We start from the raw sequence: 18,523 nt of genomic DNA, 5'->3' as shown, positions 1-18,523 counted from the left end.
GGGCAGGAGGTGTCAGGTGGGGAAGAGGAGGGCAGGAGGTGCCAGGTGAGGAAGAGGAGGGCAGGAGGTGCCAGGTGGGGAAGAGGAGGGCAGGAGGTGCCAGGCGGGGAAGAGGAGGGCAGGAGGTGCCAGGTGGGGAAGAGGAGGGCAGGAGGTGCCAGGTGGGGAAGAGGAGGGCAGGAGGTGCCAGGTGGGGAAGAGGAGGGCAGGAGGTGCCAGGTGGGGAAGAGGAGGAGGGCAGGAGGAGCCAGGCGGGGAAGAGGAGGGCAGGAGGTGCCAGGTGGGGAAGAGGAGGGCAGGAGGTGCCAGGTGGGGAAGAGGAGGAGGGCAGGAGGTGCCAGGTGGGGAAGAGGAGGGCAGGAGGTGCCAGGTGGGGAAGAGGAGGAGGGCAGGAGGTGCCAGGTGGGGAAGAGGAGGGCAGGAGGTGCCAGGTGAGGAAGAGGAGGGCAGGAGGTGCCAGGTGGGGAAGAGGAGGGCAGGAGGTGCCAGGTGGGGAAGAGGAGGGCAGGAGGTGTAAGTAAGAGAGCAATGTCTACATTATGACCAGTGGAGAAGCAGTAAGTATCGTCAATGTTTTAGAACTTTCCGATAGATGGAGGGCTTCTGTAGCGTTAAGCCCAACATGCCGGGCTGTCCAGAGATATCTTTGATAGCCAATAATAATAATAAATTTAATTTGTAGTGCACTTTACATTTGGAACCAAATCTCAACGTGATACAGGGTAAACACATAGGTGATTAAAAAAACAAGGCATAAAAACAAAGGGCGTGTATAAAAGGTTAAAACTAAGAAAAAGCTTTGGTGAAGAGGTACGTTTTAAGTCCTCTTTTAAAGGAAGCAGTGGTCTGTGGTGCTGTGAGGTGGTCAGGGAGGGCGTCCCACAGGCGAGGAGCAGCCCAGCAGAAGGCCCGGTCTGTGGTGCTGTGAGGTGGTCAGGGAGGGCGTCCCACAGGCGAGGAGCAGCCCAGCAGAAGGCCTGGTCTGTGGTGCTGTGAGGTGGTCAGGGAGGGGGTCCCACAGGCGAGGAGCAGCCCAGCAGAAGGCCCGGTCTGTGGTGCTGTGAGGTGGTCAGGGAGGGGGTCCCACAGGCGAGGAGCAGCCCAGCAGAAGGCCCGGTCTGTGGTGCTGTGAGGTGGTCAGGGAGGGCGTCCCACAGGCGAGGAGCAGCCCAGCAGAAGGCCTGGTCTGTGGTGCTGTGAGGTGGTCAGGGAGGGGGTCCCACAGGCGAGGAGCAGCCCAGCAGAAGGCCTGGTCTGTGGTGCTGTGAGGTGGTCAGGGAGGGCGTCCCACAGGCGAGGAGCAGCCCAGCAGAAGGCCTGGTCTGTGGTGCTGTGAGGTGGTCAGGGAGGGGGTCCCACAGGCGAGGAGCAGCCCAGCAGAAGGCCCGGTCTGTGGTGCTGTGAGGTGGTCAGGGAGGGGGTCCCACAGGCGAGGAGCAGCCCAGCAGAAGGCCCGGTCTGTGGTGCTGTGAGGTGGTCAGGGAGGGCGTCCCACAGGCGAGGAGCAGCCCAGCAGAAGGCCTGGTCTGTGGTGCTGTGAGGTGGTCAGGGAGGGGGTCCCACAGGCGAGGAGCAGCCCAGCAGAAGGCCCGGTCTGTGGTGCTGTGAGGTGGTCAGGGAGGGGGTCCCACAGGCGAGGAGCAGCCCAGCAGAAGGCCCGGTCTGTGGTGCTGTGAGGTGGTCAGGGAGGGGGTCCCACAGGCGAGGAGCAGCCCAGCAGAAGGCCCGGTCTGTGGTGCTGTGAGGTGGTCAGGGAGGGGGTCCCACAGGCGAGGAGCAGCCCAGCAGACGGCCCGGTCTGTGGTGCTGTGAGGTGGTCAGGGAGGGCGTCCCACAGGCGAGGAGCAGCCCAGCAGAAGGCCCGGTCGCGCCCACGGTGGTGCGGAGCTCGGTCCTGCGGGGACGGAGGAGATGGGTCATTTCCCACCGAAGGCACAGATATCGTGTGGTCATTTTGTGTGTAAAGAAAAATTCATATAAAATGAAGTATTGCTTTGAATGGAAAACCCCCAGCCTAAATCTGAATTGAAATGTCATTCCTATGATCTTGAACAGGTTTTGTTTTTTTAAAGCTGAATGACCTCTGGGTGGTTGTAGACAGGCGGACTGACTAAAGCACGGGCGTCTGCACCATCCCCTCCAGGTGTCGGCAGCTCTGCCAAGAACTCTCCGTCACGCACACCTGTTCCCGGGCCGAACACCACTTAGCCCTCTGGCTCGCAAGCGCAATCCTCCTTTGTTTCTCTCCATTAATCACGCCTCTCCGTCCTGTCACTTCTCTACTCTGCTTTTCACTCTCTCTCTCGTCCATCAGGTGATCAAGCAGTTGATGAAGAAGGAGTTTACTCTGGAGTTCTCGCGTGACCGCAAGTCGATGTCCGTATATTGCACGCCCACCAAGCCTGGCTCCCTGAGCAAGATGTTCATCAAGGTAGGGATGGATGGATGGATCGATGGATGAATAAGTCAACGTGCCAGTTCAAACCCTTTCACTGCCACACTACAGAAGGTTAACCCTTTACTATCACACTACCGACGGTTACTGTAAAAATTACGAAAAACATGATATGATATTTTGGCCATAATGTCCAGCCCTACATTTTGCATGGTTATTATATTCAATTGCCACACTTAAAGAAGCTGTTGGTAAAAAATTGGTCTGTAGGTTGGTCTGGTCCCAGTTACTGCCATGACATGATACCAGTAAAGGATGGAGGTATTTTGTGGATTGTATTTGGCACCATGATGGATATTTGTGGTGTGCCAGGTGTGACAGGTGTGCCAGGTGTGACAGGTGTGAGAGGTGTGACAGGTGTGATAGATGTGACAGGTGTGATAGATGTGCCAGATGTGACAGGTGTGATAGGTGTGATAGATGTGACAGATGTGCCAGATGTGACAGGTGTGATAGGTGTGATAGATGTGACAGATGTGACAGATGTGACAGGTGTGCCAGATGTGACAGATGTGATAGGTGTGATAGATGTGACAGATGTGACAGGTGTGATAGATGTGACAGGTGTGATAGGTGTGATAGATGTGATAGATGTGCCAGGTGTGACAGGTGTGCCAGATGTGACAGGTGTGCCAGATGTGACAGGTGTGACAGGTGTGACAGGTGTGATAGGTGTGATAGATGTGATAGATGTGCCAGATGTGACAGGTGTGCCAGATGTGACAGGTGTGCCAGATGTGACAGGTGTGATAGGTGTGCCAGATGTGACAGGTGTGATAGGTGTGCCAGATGTGATAGGTGTGATAGATGTGCCAGGTGTGACAGGTGTGCCATATGTGATAGGTGTGCCAGGTGTGACAGGTGTGCCAGATGTGACAGGTGTGACAGGTGTGCCAGATGTGCCAGATGTGACAGGTGTGATAGATGTGACAGGTGTGACAGGTGTGCCAGGTGTGATAGGTGTTACAGGTGTGATAGATGTGACAGGTGTGACAGGTGTGATAGATGTGACAGGTGTGATAGATGTGACAGGTGTGATAGGTGTGATAGATGTGACAGGTGTGATAGATGTGACAGATGTGACAGGTGTGATAGATGTGACAGGTGTGATAGATGTGACAGGTGTGATAGATGTGACAGATGTGACAGGTGTGATAGATGTTGCAGGTGTGACAGGTGTGATAGATGTGACAGGTGTGATAGGTGTTGCAGGTGTGACAGGTGTGATAGGTGTGATAGGTGTGACAGATGTTGCAGGTGTGACAGGTGTGACAGATGTGACAGGTGTGATAGGTGTGACAGGTGTGATAGGTGTGACAGGTGTGACAGATGTGACAGGTGTGACAGGTGTGACAGGTGTGATAGGTGTGATAGATGTGACAGGTGTGATAGGTGTGACAGGTGTGATAGGTGTGACAGGTGTGACAGGTGTGACAGGTGTGATAGGTGTGACAGGTGTGACAGGTGTGATAGGTGTGACAGGTGTGACAGGTGTGATAGATGTTGCAGGTGTGATAGATGTGACAGGTGTGATAGATGTGATAGATGTTGCAGGTGTGATAGATGTGACAGGTGTGATAGATGTGATAGATGTTGCAGGTGTGATAGGTGTGACAGGTGTGATAGATGTGACAGGTGTGATAGATGTGGCAGGTGTGATAGATGTGATAGATGTGGCAGGTGTGACAGGTGTGACAGGTGTGACAGGTGTGATAGATGTGACAGGTGTGACAGGTGTGACAGGTGTGATAGGTGAGCCAATGCTTCACAACAAATATTCCACCAAACGGCCAGATGTCTGCGCTATTAGTCAAAAGAAGAAAAGGCAATAATCAACTCTGCTGTATTTGATTTTATGTCTTTATTGCCTCTTCGAGCACCCTGCTACATTATATACAAATATCTTATTAACGTCCACTTAATCCTCCCGACCCAGGGTGCCCCGGAGAGTGTGATCGAGCGGTGCCAGTACCTGCGTGTGGGCTCTGGGAAGGTTCTGCTGACCGGCACCTTGCGGGACCAACTGCTGGCCAGGATCAGGGACTGGGGGACGGGCAGGGACACACTGCGCTGTCTGGCCCTCGCCACCAAGGACACCCCGCTCCGCAGAGAGGACATGGACCTGGAGAACTCCAACAAGTTCGCAGAGTACGAGGTAGAAGATTGTAACTGAACTGTACGGAGGGCCGTCGGAGAAGGAAATCTGAAATAGTCTGATGGAGTTTATTAATGACAAAAAAAAAGGTTTTTAAATTTGCCTCCGTCAAAGAGGTGCAAAAGATTGGACATTCAAATAACTGCTCCTCGTCTCTGTGTCAAGGATTTCCAGTTTATGGTATTTAGATTGTCTTGTCTGTCACAGTCACACTGTGTTCCTACACCCTGCTTAATCTAACATCATTATCACTGTTCTACACCTTGCTGCTTAAATTTCTTTTTTACCTCAGCCTTTGTTAATGATCTCTTTGCAAAATCATAGCAAAAAGCATCACGGAGAACTACTACATCTGTAAAAATCCAGAAAAAAGAGAGCCATCAAGCTGATTGTAAATGTTGGGAAAAACGAACCTCCATATTCACCGTGACATCTACCAAGAGAGACTTCATTCATGCAACCTGAAATTGAAAAGTGCTAGACAATCTTTCTTCTCTGACATTATCAACAGATACGTTAATAATGCACACACATAATCTGCCACTGTTGATAGGCTGACTAACCTAAATAAATAATAGATAGCCCCTGAACTCCTATCCACTGATGAGATTTTTTCTCTAGGGATCAAATTCAAAGCATTAGACAAACTAGCATCAGTAGTTCCACATTGAACAAAAATGCGTCACCACTACATTCACATCAAAGTTGACTTGATATAAAACACGACCCAGTTTAATACTATTGAGTACAAAACTCTTGAGGAAACTGTACAACATCTTACGCCGTCAAGATGCTGCCTTGCCACCCTGCCAAGCTTCCTTAACAATGTTTACCATACCAGACCCATATCAAATCCACCCTTTTAGAAGTAAAGTAATCAACAACTGAACACGTTTTTTACTTCAAAATTAATAGTTTCTTAGACAATTTCCAATCAGGTTTTCGACCCCATCACAGCGGCGAAACTGCTCTTTATTAAGGTTCTAAATAAACATTTTAGATGGCAAGGTGACCGATAAGATGATCCTTTATTGATCCCCTTGGGGAAATTCAGGTGTCTAAGCAGCATGGGGGGGGGGGGGGGGGTACAGAGCTTCACAGTCCTATACAGTCCGGTATCTATATACACTATAGATACAATATAAAATATGAGTCTTTTGGCTGGGGATGAGTCTTTGGCTGAACGTGCTCTTCGTTCTGGCTAACTCCTCGTAGAGTGGTTGGGGGGGGAAGAAGCCCTCCCTGAGCCTGCTGGTCCTGGAACTGTGACTCCTGTAGAAGAGGGCAAACAGTCTGTGGTTGGGGTGAGAGGGGTCCTTCCTTTGTGCTGGACGGCCTCGATTGCAGGGAGTGGTGTTTGCCGGTGATGCGTTGGGCAGTTTTTCACCACCCTCTGCGGTACTTTCCGGATGGGGGCGTGCGTGCCTGCTTGGGTCCTTGAGCTCCTTGGGTTTCTTGGTTTCTTTAACCCTTTCACTGCCACATTACAGACGGTTAACCCTTTACTATCACACTACTATCACAGTGTGATAGTAAAGGGTTAACCTTCTGTAGTGTGGCAGTGAAAGGGTTAACCTGCTGTTGTGTGGCAGTGAAAGGGTTAACCTTCTGTGTATTGTCACAGTGAAAGGGTTAACCGTTTGGTAGTGCGGCAGTGAAAGGGTTATGAGACCCACCACCACTGTGTCGTCTGCAGACTTGATAATGTTATAGGGAGGCGTAGTGGTCACGTCATTGGTGTTTCCGGCCGGTCCACTTCGCTTGAAATTGCAATGTATTTCCAATGGACACATTTGTAAATCGTCTCGTTTAAAACAAATAAAGCATGAACATTGGCATGGTGTACAGTACCTTTCTGTGTGTATTCATCCACAATCTATAGCTCAACAACATGAAACAATTAGCAATTAATCGTAAAATAATTACGTTGAATTTTATTTCAACCAAAAATGCTTAAACATTAATGTTAGTGATAGAAGGGAACTCATTTTGTGCAAAAATGGAAAGCCTGCCAATGTCCATGAGGCAGAATTATTACAATAGCCGATGATACATTTTCCCAATGATAAATCCCTAAACGGATGGACCGCGCGGGTGGTCCAAAGTGACGTCAGACTACACCTCCCTATTGGTGCCATGTACGGGAGTGTGGTCCTGTGTGAACAGGGAGTAGAGGAGGGGGCTCAGCACATAGCCCTGTGGGACACCGGTGTTCAGGGTTTGAGATGGGTCAATTCCCTGTGGGTGATTTACTTTAAACAAAACAAATTACCTTCATGGTACATTGCTGGTTCATTTATTTTTGTAGACAATAATCCTGTTATTGTTACGGTGGTGTCTAGGTTTGAACCCAAGAGCAGAACACAAGGTGCAGGAGAATGAGGCGGTTTATGGTATTTAATAGGTACCAGGCTTGAATTTACTGGAATGTGCAACAAGTGTGAGGAAGGTCACTCCATGTGACCCCAGGCAGTGTCCAGGCTGGAGACGTCCACGGGTGGGAGGTAGTCCGGGGGTGTGCCATCCTACACACAGAGAGAGAAGTTAGAACAGGCAGGTTCAGAGACAGAGGAAGCAAACAGGTTATGATGACCTGATGAGTCTCAGCTGTGTAGGATGACCCAGGTAGACAGCGTGGTGATGACCTGATGAGTCTCAGGTGTGTAGGATGACCCAGGTAGACAGCGTGGTGATGACCTGATGAGTCTCAGCTGTGTAGGATGACCCAGGTAGACAGCGTGGTGATGACCTGATGAGTCTCAGGTGTGTAGGATGACCCAGGTAGACAGCGTGGTGATGACCTGATGAGTCTCAGGTGTGTAGGATGACCCAGGTAGACAGCGTGGTGATGACCTGATGAGTCTCAGCTGTGTAGGATGACCCAGGTAGACAGCGTGGTGATGACCTGATGAGTCTCAGCTGTGTAGGATGACCCAGGTAGACGGCATGGTGATGACCTGATGAGTCTCAGGTGTGTAGGATGACCCAGGTAGACAGCGTGGTGATGAGGAGTCAGGAAGCTGCCCATATAAGGGCATGGAGACCTGCTGCCAGACAGGAGAGAGAGAGAGGCCCTGGCTGTGGTTGTAACAGTTATGACATACAGTAGGGGACTGAAAATCTGAAAAGGGAACGAATGTTCCGCTAGATGACTTTAGTTTTAATGAGAAACAATAAACCTACCTTTGGGAAACGGAGAGACGAGATTTAGAATGCCATTGTTGAAAAGTTGGTGAACATTTTTAAAGGTCACGACTATTTTCCAGGTGAAAACAATGATATTTTATTTTAAATTGTATTCTCAAGAGGGATGAATACATTTGAGAGGTGCATTTGAAATGTAAATGTTTTGCAGAACAGAATTCATTCTTTATCAATGAACTGACTTGTGCTCTTCATATCTCAGCAGTTTTAATATGAATCATAATGCCATTTTGCAAATCAACTCACGTGCCTAATAATGTTGTCACACGCTTATTTTGGTGAGAAGTACCGCTACATATCAGTTTTTTTTACTAGACTAGGATATCACCTATATCTAGGGTTGGGCATCGTTTGGATTTGAATGATTCCGATTCTCCATTTCGATTCCTGTTCTAAACGATTCTCGATTCCGATTCTTTTGAGGTGCAGGTCAAAACAGGTCACAGCTTGTTTCGCAGGAGAAAAAAATTCTTTGAAAAATCCTTTATTTTTTTCATACTATTCACATTGTCAGTTGAATTGATAGTTTAATTTGGTTGCTGTACTGTAACTAGGGTATTAATTAACTAATTAATAAAAAATGTAAAAAAAAATAAGAATCAAAATGCAAACATCTTTTATTTATTTTTTTTATTATCTTTTTCCCCCTCCTTTTCCCAAATTTTCTCCCATCCCACTGTTAGTCGTTATGCCAATTCCCAACCCCCTTCCTGGTTGTTGCGCACCCCCCCCTACTGTTGGTCCGGGAGGCCGGAGACTGTCACATGCTTTCCTCCGACGCATGTGCAGCCAGCCGGCAGCCAGCCTGGCAGCGCAGATTCTCACTGGGAGAGTGTAACGTGTGGAAGGTCGCACTACCTCTCTCCAGATCCTACCCTCGCTGTGCAGGCGCCCCGACCGAACTGTAGGGGTCGCTGTCCACAACGCCCAGGACCCACCCACGGCTTCCCTCCCCCTAACTCAGCCAAACGAGTTAGTATAGCGATCAGCCCAAGCCAAGGCAATGCTGACTCTCCGGGAGTCGAGACCGCTGCAAACATCTTCTTAACGGTTCCGGAACCAGAAGTTGGGAACCGGTTCTCGTACCCAACCCTACCTATATCCCTCCCATATGCATTTTAAAAGATTTTTATGTCACTTTTCTGGGACCTTGTCCATTATCTTTTGTCTTAACCCTTCCATGTCTAATTCCATCGTAATATAATTTTACCAGTGGCATTCAGTGGCCAGTAGGGATGGGTACCGAATCCGGTACTTTTAAGGGTATCGACCGAATCACGTCGTTACTACCGAGTACCGATTCACGTGAGATCCACCGGTGACACATTACGGTGCTGTTTTTGATTTGTATATTTTTTTTGATGACGTCAACATTTAGTTTACCGCAAAACGAATCCTATGAAGTGTGCCGCACGTTCACGCGCACAATACACGCTTACCTAGGATTTGACTTGATTCAACAACAAGCAGTCGGGGCTTTACAAAGCTAGATGCAGACAACGCTTGCTGCAATATTATATATTATATATTAACATTGTTCTAAATAATAATATTAATAATAATTTATAATATTAATATCATTAATAATGATGATAATAAATCATTTGAAGTTTGGACAAATTTGTTACAACTGAGGTAGGTAGATTTTTGTTGAAGTTTTGAAACTTCAGCAAGTACTGAAAAAAGGTACCGTTGGGTACAGGTATGGGTTCATATGTGAACGGTACCCAACCCTAGGCCAGTCATTGTGACATCATCATTACAAAGTTTCGGTTTGTGTTTTTAAACCCTCACTCTCCTCTGCCCTCTCCTCCCTCCCATGCAGAGGGAACTCACGTTCGTGGGCTGCGTGGGCATGTTGGACCCGCCCAGGAAGGAGGTGATCGGCGCGATCCAGCTGTGCCGGGAGGCCGGCATCCGCGTCATCATGATCACCGGGGACAACAAGGGCACCGCCGTGGCCATCTGCCGGCGCATCGGCATCTTCGGCGAGGACGAGGAGGTGCAGGGGAAGGCCTACACCGGCCGCGAGTTCGACGACCTGCTGCCGGACGCCCAGCGGGAGGCGGTGAAGAGGGCACGCTGCTTCGCCCGCGTGGAGCCGGCGCACAAGTCCAAGATCGTGGGATACCTGCAGGCGTTCGACGAGATCACTGCTATGGTGAGGAGACGGGCTGCGCATGAAGTCTTCTCATTCTTCTCCCTGTCCTTCCTTCATTCTTCTCCTCCTTCTCCCTGTCCTTCTTTCTACTTTCTTCTTCTCCTTCTTTCTCCTTCTCCCTCTCCCTCTTATTCTTCTTTCTTCTCCTTCTCCCTCTTGTTATTATTTCTTCTTCTTCTTCTTCTTCTTCTTCTTCTTCTTCTTCTTCTTCTTCTTCTTCTTCTTCTTCTTCTTCTTCTTCTTCTTCTTCTTCTTCTTCTTCTTCTTCTTCTTCTTCTTCTTCTTCTTCTTCTTCTTCTTCTTCTTCTTCTTCTTCTTCTTCTTCTTCTTCTTCTTCTTCTTCTTCTTCTTCTTCTTCTTCTTCTTCTTCTTCTTCTTCTTCTTCTTCTTCTTCTCCCTCTCCTTCTTTCTCCCTCTCCTTCTTTCTCCCTCTCCTTCTTTCTCCCTCTCCTTCTTTCTTCTCCTTCTCCCTCTCCTTTATTCTTCTTCTTTTTTTAACATAAGTGTTAAAAAAAAACTAACAAACACAACTACATAACCTGGTCTTGTGTTGTGTTGTGTTGCTATTAACATACTGTATGTTTTGTTGTTTTTGAGTGTATTCACCACAGCACTACTGTAGGCTGCTTCAGGTGTTGAACCCTGCCATGGGAGATGTGATAATGACATCTTGCATATTGATGGTTTCACTGGAATTCTGTTGCTATGCAACAGTTTGGACCCAAATGTATTTCCTGTCAGTTGTTGCATCAGTAAACACTGCAACTGGAAATGAACCTGGGTCTTTTTAGAACGTTACTGTTGTCACTTTGAAGCCGTTTATAGGCAGCTCTTAACCCTTTCACTGCCACACGACAGCCGGTTAACGCTTTCACTGTGACAATACAGAAGGTTAGCCCTTTACTCTCACACAACCGACGGCGATGCTCCAGCGGAGCTAATGATGGAGCATCGCCGTCGGTTGTGTGATAGTAAAGGGTTAACCTTCTGTCGTGTGGCAGTGAAAGGGTTAAATGTCTCCGGTCACATCTGGGTCACATAGACACTTCGTTCGCTCGGTCAACGTTCAAATTTGACCTTTTGATCTGTGAATTCACATGGCTCACTGGTGTGACTGATCCTGTGTAGCAAGTTTTTTTTTTGGGCCCACAGCCACTTTGTCCTATTTATTTTTGGGTTTTGTGTGTGTGTGTGAAAGTATTTTCTCCATATTTGGAATATTTTATATATTTAGAATATTTTAGCCGCACCCCTTGGGAGACCATCGCTTGCGTGGTCTTGAGGCCTTCCATGGGTCTGGCATGGCATATAAACAAGGATATTTATTAAGAGAAGAGAAGAGAATTCTTTAGTGTCTGTTTACAGTCTCACGATCTCCAGGTTCCAGTTCCCCCCCAAAAAAAGCAGAAATTGGCGGCTGAGTGGCGCAGTGGACAAGGCGCTCGCCACTAACGCAGGATATGCTGGTATCGAGCCCAGCTCTCGGCATTGCTACCGGCTTGGCCAGCCGTCATACTAACACAATTGGCAGTTTAGAGGGTGGGAAAGCCGGTGGGTGGGGATTGGACGTTGTGGACAGCGACTCCTACAGGTCGGTTGGGTGACGCCGGTGCGGCGGAAGCAGGAAGTAGCGGGGGCAGCGTGAGCCTCCCACGCGTTACTCCTCGCCACTGAGAGTTCGAGCTGCTGCGGTGAAAAGATGCAACAGGCTGCCTCCTCGTGTACCGGAGGGGACACGTGATGCAAGGCTTCTATCCTCACTACAGCCGACCAGTGGGAGGCATAGTCTAGCAACGTTCAAGACAGGGGAGGGGAGAATTGGAAATACGAAATTGGGATGGGAGAAAAATGGGGAGAAAAAGTGGATAAAAAAAAATAAATATCAGACATTCTCTCGTATAATAATAATAATCGCACACTTTTTAAATGAAAAATAGTTAATTCAGAGTTAATTATATTGTTTACACCGTTTAGTTTTCTCATATTTTTATATTCAGATTTAATTGTATTGCCTATATTTATGTCTTTCTACTATTACCCTGCCCTACCTGTACGCCCCCCCCCCCCTTCCCCATGCTGCTATGACGTCGGAATTTCCCCCAAGGGTATCAATAAAGGAATATCTTATTGTATCTTATCTTATCAATTTCTTTATTGTCTCTTTATTGTCAACCCTAATTCTGTGACCTGTACCTGTATGTCTTCTACTACCTGTACCCCCCCTCCCCCATGCTGCTATGATACCTGAATTTCCCCAAGACGATCAATAAAGGAATATCTTATTGTATCAAGAATCAAGAGGTTTATTTGTCACATACATACCAGGGCATACAGTGAAATGCGGGTGGTCATGCCCGCATCGATTGTGCAAAATACAATAAAAATAGGCATAGAAAAAAATAGGTAAGACACAGGATGTGCATGATAAAAAAAAGACATGCTAAGTTCCTGGGAAACTGGTTCCTATGTACACTACTATACAATTTACAATTTAACCATTTTTATACTTAATGTATCTAAACTATACTATACAATACCTCCTTCCTATAAAGTGACTTTTCCATTATTTAAAGTGAAATTTCATTTTTATATCTTATTGTATCTTATCTCATCTCATCAATCTCTTTATCTTAAACCTCTCAGACCGGTGACGGGGTGAACGACGCGCCGGCTCTGAAGAAAGCCGAGATCGGCATCGCCATGGGCTCCGGCACCGCAGTGGCCAAGTCGGCCTCTGAGATGGTGCTCTCCGACGACAACTTCTCCACCATCGTCGCCGCTGTGGAGGAGGGCCGCGCCATCTACAATAACATGAAGCAGTTCATCAGATACCTCATCTCTTCTAACGTGGGAGAGGTCGTCTGGTAAGAGAAGGGAGGGAGGAGAGAGGAGAGGAGAGAGAGAGAGAGAGAGAGAGAGAGAGAGAGAGAGAGAGGAGGAGGGCCGCGCCATCTACAATAACATGAAGCAGTTCATCAGATACAAGTTTCTTTAATAGTTGTCATACAGAAGTACAGAATACTTTTATACAAAATGCTTCTTACTGTTACGCTCCAGAGACTGTGCAAGACAAGATAAGTATGAAATAAAATAACATAGTAAAATTAGAAGTAAAAAAAATGAGGTCACAGTGTTCAGTTTAGACATATGTACAATGTTCGATGCAGAATAGACGTAACTGAGTTACCATATAATATACAATACTGTGCAGTGTACTAATATACAATACTATATAGTGCAAGGCAGAAATGGGATGAGGAGCAATATAGGTACAATTTACAGTAGGTGTACGAGTTGTAGTGCAAATCCTTTATCAATAAATATAAATATAAAGTGTGTTTGTGTGATCTAAAGTGTGGAGAGTGGGTGCTGCAGTGTGTTGTTTGTTTGAGTGAGTGTGTGCGTGTGGGTGTGTGTGCTGTGTGCATTTGATGGTTGTTGCATAGTGTTTATTGTTCGTTTAGCAGCCTGATGGCCTGGGGATAGAAGCTTCTTCTGAGTCGTTCTGTGCTCGCCTTAAGACTCCGGTATCGCTTGCCTGACCGCAGCAGTTCAAAGAGGCAGTTGTTCGGGTGGCTCGAGTCCTTAATAATTCTCTTAGCCTTCCCCTTGCACCGCTTGTTGTAAATGTTCTGGAGGGTGGGAAGCCCCCCTCCAATTGTGCGTTCGGCTGAACGTGTCACTCTTTGTAGTCTGCTACGGTCTTGTGCAGTGCTATTCCCAAACCAGGAGGTGATGTTGCCGGTCAGGATGCTCTCTATTGTACATGAGTAGAAGTTCCTAAGGATCTTCTGACTGACTTGGAACTTCCTTAGGCGCCTGAGGAAGTAGAGGCGTTGTCGTGCCTTCTTCACAACACTGTCAATGTGTGTGGTCCATGTCAAGTCCTCGGATATGTAGGCTCCGAGGTACTTAAAGCTGTTCACTCTCTCAACCGGTGCCCCGTCGATGCTGAGGGGGCTGTAGTCCTTGACCCCCGACCTCCTGAAGTCCACAATCATCTCTTTTGTTTTGCTGACGTTCAGGGAGAGGCAGTTCTCCTGACACCACTGTGACAGGTTCTCTACCTCTCCCAGGTAGGCCCTTTCGTCGTTGGCAGAGATCAGGCCCACCACTACTGTGTCATCAGCAAATTTGATGATGGTGTTGTTGTTCTGCTGTGCTACGCAGTCATGTGTGTACAGGGAGTAGAGGAGGGGGCTCAGAACACAGCCCTGGGGGGCCCCTATGTTGAGCGTGATGGATGAGGAGGTGCAGTTGCCTGCTCTTACCACCTGGGGTCTGCCCGTCAGGAAGTCCAAGACCCACTGGCAGAGGTCATAGTTCAAGCCCAGGTCCCTGAGCTTGGCTATGAGTTTGGAGGGGACTATGGTATTGAATGCTGAGCTGTAGTCGATGAATAGCATTCTCACATAGTTCCCCTGCCTCTTGTCCAGGTGTGATGCTGCTGTGTGCAGCACATGGGCTATGGCGTCCTCCGTGGACCTGTTGGGGCGATATGCAAATTGCAGAGGGTCCAGGTTGATGGGGAGGGAGGAACAGATGTAGCCCTTCACTAGCTTCTCAAAGCACTTCATGGCTATGGAGGTGAGGGCTACAGGGCGGTAGTCCTCGTACCTCATCTCTTCTAACGTGGGAGAGGTCGTCTGGTAAGAGAAGGGAGGAGAAGGGAGGGAGGAGAGAGAGGAGGAGGGCAGAGCCATCTACAATAACATGAAGCAGTTCATCAGATACCTCATCTCTTCTAACGTGGGAGAGGTCGTCTGGTAAGAGAAGGGAGGGAGGAGAGAGGAGAGAGAGAGAGGAGGAGGGCCGCGCCATCTACAATAACATGAAACAGTTCATCAGATACCTCATCTCTTCTAACGTGGGAGAGGTCGTCTGGTAAGAGAAGGGAGGAGAAGGGAGGGAGGAGAGAGAGAGGAGGAGGGCAGAGCCATCTACAATAACATGAAGCAGTTCATCAGATACCTCATCTTTTCTAACGTGGGAGAGGTCGTCTGGTAAGAGAGAGAGGAGAAGGGAGAGAGGAGAGAGGAGAGAGAGAGGAGGAGGGCAGAGCCATCTACAATAACATGAAGCAGTTCATCAGATACCTCATCTCTTCTAACGTGGGAGAGGTCGTCTGGTAAGAGAAGGGAGGGAGGAGAGAGGAGAGGAGAGAGAGAGGAGAGAGGAGAGAGGAGGAGGGCAGAGCCATCTACAATAACATGAAGCAGTTCATCAGTTACCTCATCTCTTCTAACGTGGGAGAGGTCGTCTGGTAAGAGAGAGAGGAGAAGGGAGGGAGGGGAGAGGAGAGAGAGAGAGAGAGAGAGAGATAGGAGGAGGGCATGTCCAATAAATGCGTCTTTAACATGCTTTTATATCCTTATTTACTATATGCCCGTCGCGGTTAATCACTGAGTGATCTAATATGCATATTATTCAGAGCGAGAGGGGGGGGGATTGTGTTTCTCACATTGACGCTGTCTGTCTGTCGCGCGTCTACTGTGCCAAAGTCAAGCGAGCACATTCAGCTGGGGACTAGAAAGGTTCGCTCAGTAGAGCACAGATGTCCGCCGCGGCAGCCAGAGAAAAGATGGAATTAATGTACTGTATGCATTCAGAAGTGCTGAATAAATGTTTTATGGACCCATAATAGTGATTATTTATTATTTAAGTTAAGTTTTGCCATAATCATATATTTTTCCATAATCATAATGTTCCACAACATTGGTAAAAAAAAAATTCTATTCTATGAAACATTTTCGGCCTTTCGGCTTTCGGTTTTCGGCCAACTGTTTTCTATTTTTGGTATCTGTTTCGGCCAAGAATTTCCCATTCGGTGCATCCCTACTTCTAACGTGGGAGAGGTCGTCTGGTAAGAGAAGGGAGGGAAGAGAGAGAGAAGAGAGAGAGGAGGAGGGCGAGGAGGGCAGAGCCATCTACAATAACATGAAGCAGTTCATCAGATACCTCATCTCTTCTAACGTGGGAGAGGTCGTCTGGTGAGGGAACACATTTGAATTAGGGCTGGGACTTTATCGCATTAATTGCGATTAATTAACTACAAGGAATTAAGAGTAAAAAAAAATTATGCATTTAATCGCATGATGATTTTTCTAATGATGTTACCTTTCAAAGGAGACCAGACTCATGCATGTGCTATAAGTATAAAGTATAATAAATCGCAAATAACTTTTTTTCTTAGTCTGGTTTGTTCATAAAAAAATTTAAAAAAGAGAAATTGAGATCAATAGTTTTTTCCAATAGTCAACTGTTCTGGAATGTACTTCGTTTTACTTTTACCTCGAAAGTGCTTGAGTTTACAAAAGGCCCTTTGCGCTATATATATATTATTCCTAAAATTGCTGCACTTTGTTAAAAATTGCATTGATCTGTTGGTCTGTGTAGTAGCTAATACAGGATTTTGCTGCTAAAACGTATGTATAATGTATATTCATTGACTCACTCGTATACCAACATTTATTTGAATTGAAAGATTTTGCTTTTCGCATCAAATATTGATATGCGATTAAAATGTGATTAATTTAGATTAATTAACTATAAAGTCTCGAATTAATTCGATTACAATTTTTAACCGAGTCCCACCACTAACAAATACTTTATTTGGTTCCACAAATTATATTACATAAACATTGTATTGGGGGCCAAGCAGCACTGAACACTTAAGGTACACATAGCACCTCCTTCTCCACGCGGCTAAGCTGCCAATAATAGCTAAGATGGAGCAATATTTGGCCATTTGTTTGGCTTTTCTCTGGCTTTTCTCTTTGACATTGCAGCAATTCTCAGACCACTCATGGTGCATTTATATACATGGCCAAGACTTACGAATATAAGTACACTAAATCTACACCTGTACCCAAGGCCGGCCATCACATTGAGCAGTGGTTGGTATTTTATATACTTGTGGAAAGCCTGGTCCATGTACAGGCACAGCCTACTTGATAGCCTACTATGACTAGCACCTCCTTGTGGCTGGTGTCAACAAAAACAACATCAGGTGTATTTGGTATGTTAGCAAAGACGCACACACACACACACACACACACGCACGTACACACGCACGCACGCACGCACGCACGCACACACACACACACACACACACACACACACACACTCAACTGACTCAACCATCCCACTTTAACCCTTCACACTCTCATGCTACATGCTCCCTTGAAATTGATTGATTGATTGAAAACTTTATTAACAGATTGCAGAATGGGTACAATACAGTACGGCTCAATACACACAACTGCTAAGAGGATGCAGACCAGAGAAAGACTTTCGTCTCATTTACATCAGGGTCCCCCATTTTCAATTCATCATAACATAATATGACATACACGACATACAGATAGACAAATTCAGAAAAGAGAGTACTGTATATACATTTGACGTAGAAACTGTACATTGGAGGAGGTTGGGTAGGTGGGGTTGGGTAGGTGGGTTGGGGGGGGGGGAACTGTACATTGGAGGAGGTTGGGTAGGTGGGTTGGGGGGGGGGAATTGTACATTGGAGGTGGGTGGGGGGGGGGGGGGTGTTGGGTAGGAGGGGTGGGTGGGGGACACTGTGCAACTGTACAAGCAAAACTGTACATTGGAATATTGACAACCATACTTGGTCATTTACTGTACATTGGAGGGGGTTGGGTTAGGACATTTACAGGGGCCAGTTTCGAATTGCAGTCTCCCGTAGGTGTTCTTTGAGAGTGGTTTTGAAAGTGGTTAGTGATTCACATTCCTTTACAGCTTTGGGGTAGGGCGTTCCACATTGATGTGGCATAATTGCGAAACGTGTTTAGTCCCTTGTTTCGTAGATTAGATTTTTTTCCGCTAGGTACTTTTCGACCTGTTCGTAGACTATTTTTTCCATGACTTTCGAGATGGAGGTAAGAATAGAAACAGGGTGGTAGTTGCCTGGGTATAATTTGCTGCCCTTTTTGTGCAGGGGGGTCACTCTCGCAATTTTGAAGTCCTTAGAGGTGTGTCCCTGTTTTATGGAGAGGTTTATTATGTGTGTGATGACTGGGGTGATGGCGGCTGCTGAGTCTCTGAGGAATTTGGAGGGGATGTTGTCATGGCCAGTGGCCTTGTTCGGTTGGAGGGCGCTCAGTTTTTTGAGTACCTCATCTGTTGTTACCATTTACAGTTTGAAGTCGTCTTTGTGGACCCCTAGGTTTTTGTAGTATGATACTATGTGTTCTACCCCATAATGCCCTGAGTGGGAGGGTAGTTTATTAACCAGTGTTGTGGCTATGTTTGTAAAGAATATGTTTAGGTATTTGGCCACATCCAGTTTGTCTGTGATGAGTGTTTGTGTTTGTAAATCTGGTTTTTAGTTTTTTGCTGCAGCCTAGTTGGTTGTTGATTAATTTCCAAAGTTCGCAGGGTTTGTTTTTGTTTTCCTCAGTTTTGTCATTGATGCATTTTTTTTCTTCGGTTTTGATCATGGTGTTTACGTCATTTCTTAGTCTGTTTCTTTGAATTTTTTGTTCAACCACGTGGGCTTGGAGTTCACTGTTTGAGCTTTTGGTAAGCT

The 18,523-nt window shown here is 47.0% G+C and overlaps 1 protein-coding gene across 2 annotated transcripts in view; it reads left to right on the top strand.

The window, feature by feature from the left end:
• Positions 1-18,523, top strand: part of atp2a3 (ATPase sarcoplasmic/endoplasmic reticulum Ca2+ transporting 3) — a 195,214-nt gene that overhangs the window by 132,650 nt on the left and 44,041 nt on the right. For both annotated transcript variants that reach the window (XM_084320256.1, XM_084320255.1), the window contains exons 12-15: positions 2,315-2,431; positions 4,392-4,610; positions 9,640-9,975; positions 12,619-12,839. In XM_084320256.1, the coding sequence (XP_084176382.1) occupies positions 2,315-2,431; positions 4,392-4,610; positions 9,640-9,975; positions 12,619-12,839 (893 nt within the window). The remainder of the gene's footprint in view (positions 1-2,314; positions 2,432-4,391; positions 4,611-9,639; positions 9,976-12,618; positions 12,840-18,523) is intronic.

Source organism: Notolepis coatsorum (genome assembly GCF_963971535.1).
Source record: "Notolepis coatsorum genome assembly, chromosome: 8".
NCBI lineage: Eukaryota > Metazoa > Chordata > Actinopteri > Aulopiformes > Paralepididae > Notolepis > Notolepis coatsorum.
This window is presented reverse-complemented; position numbering and strand designations above follow the sequence as displayed.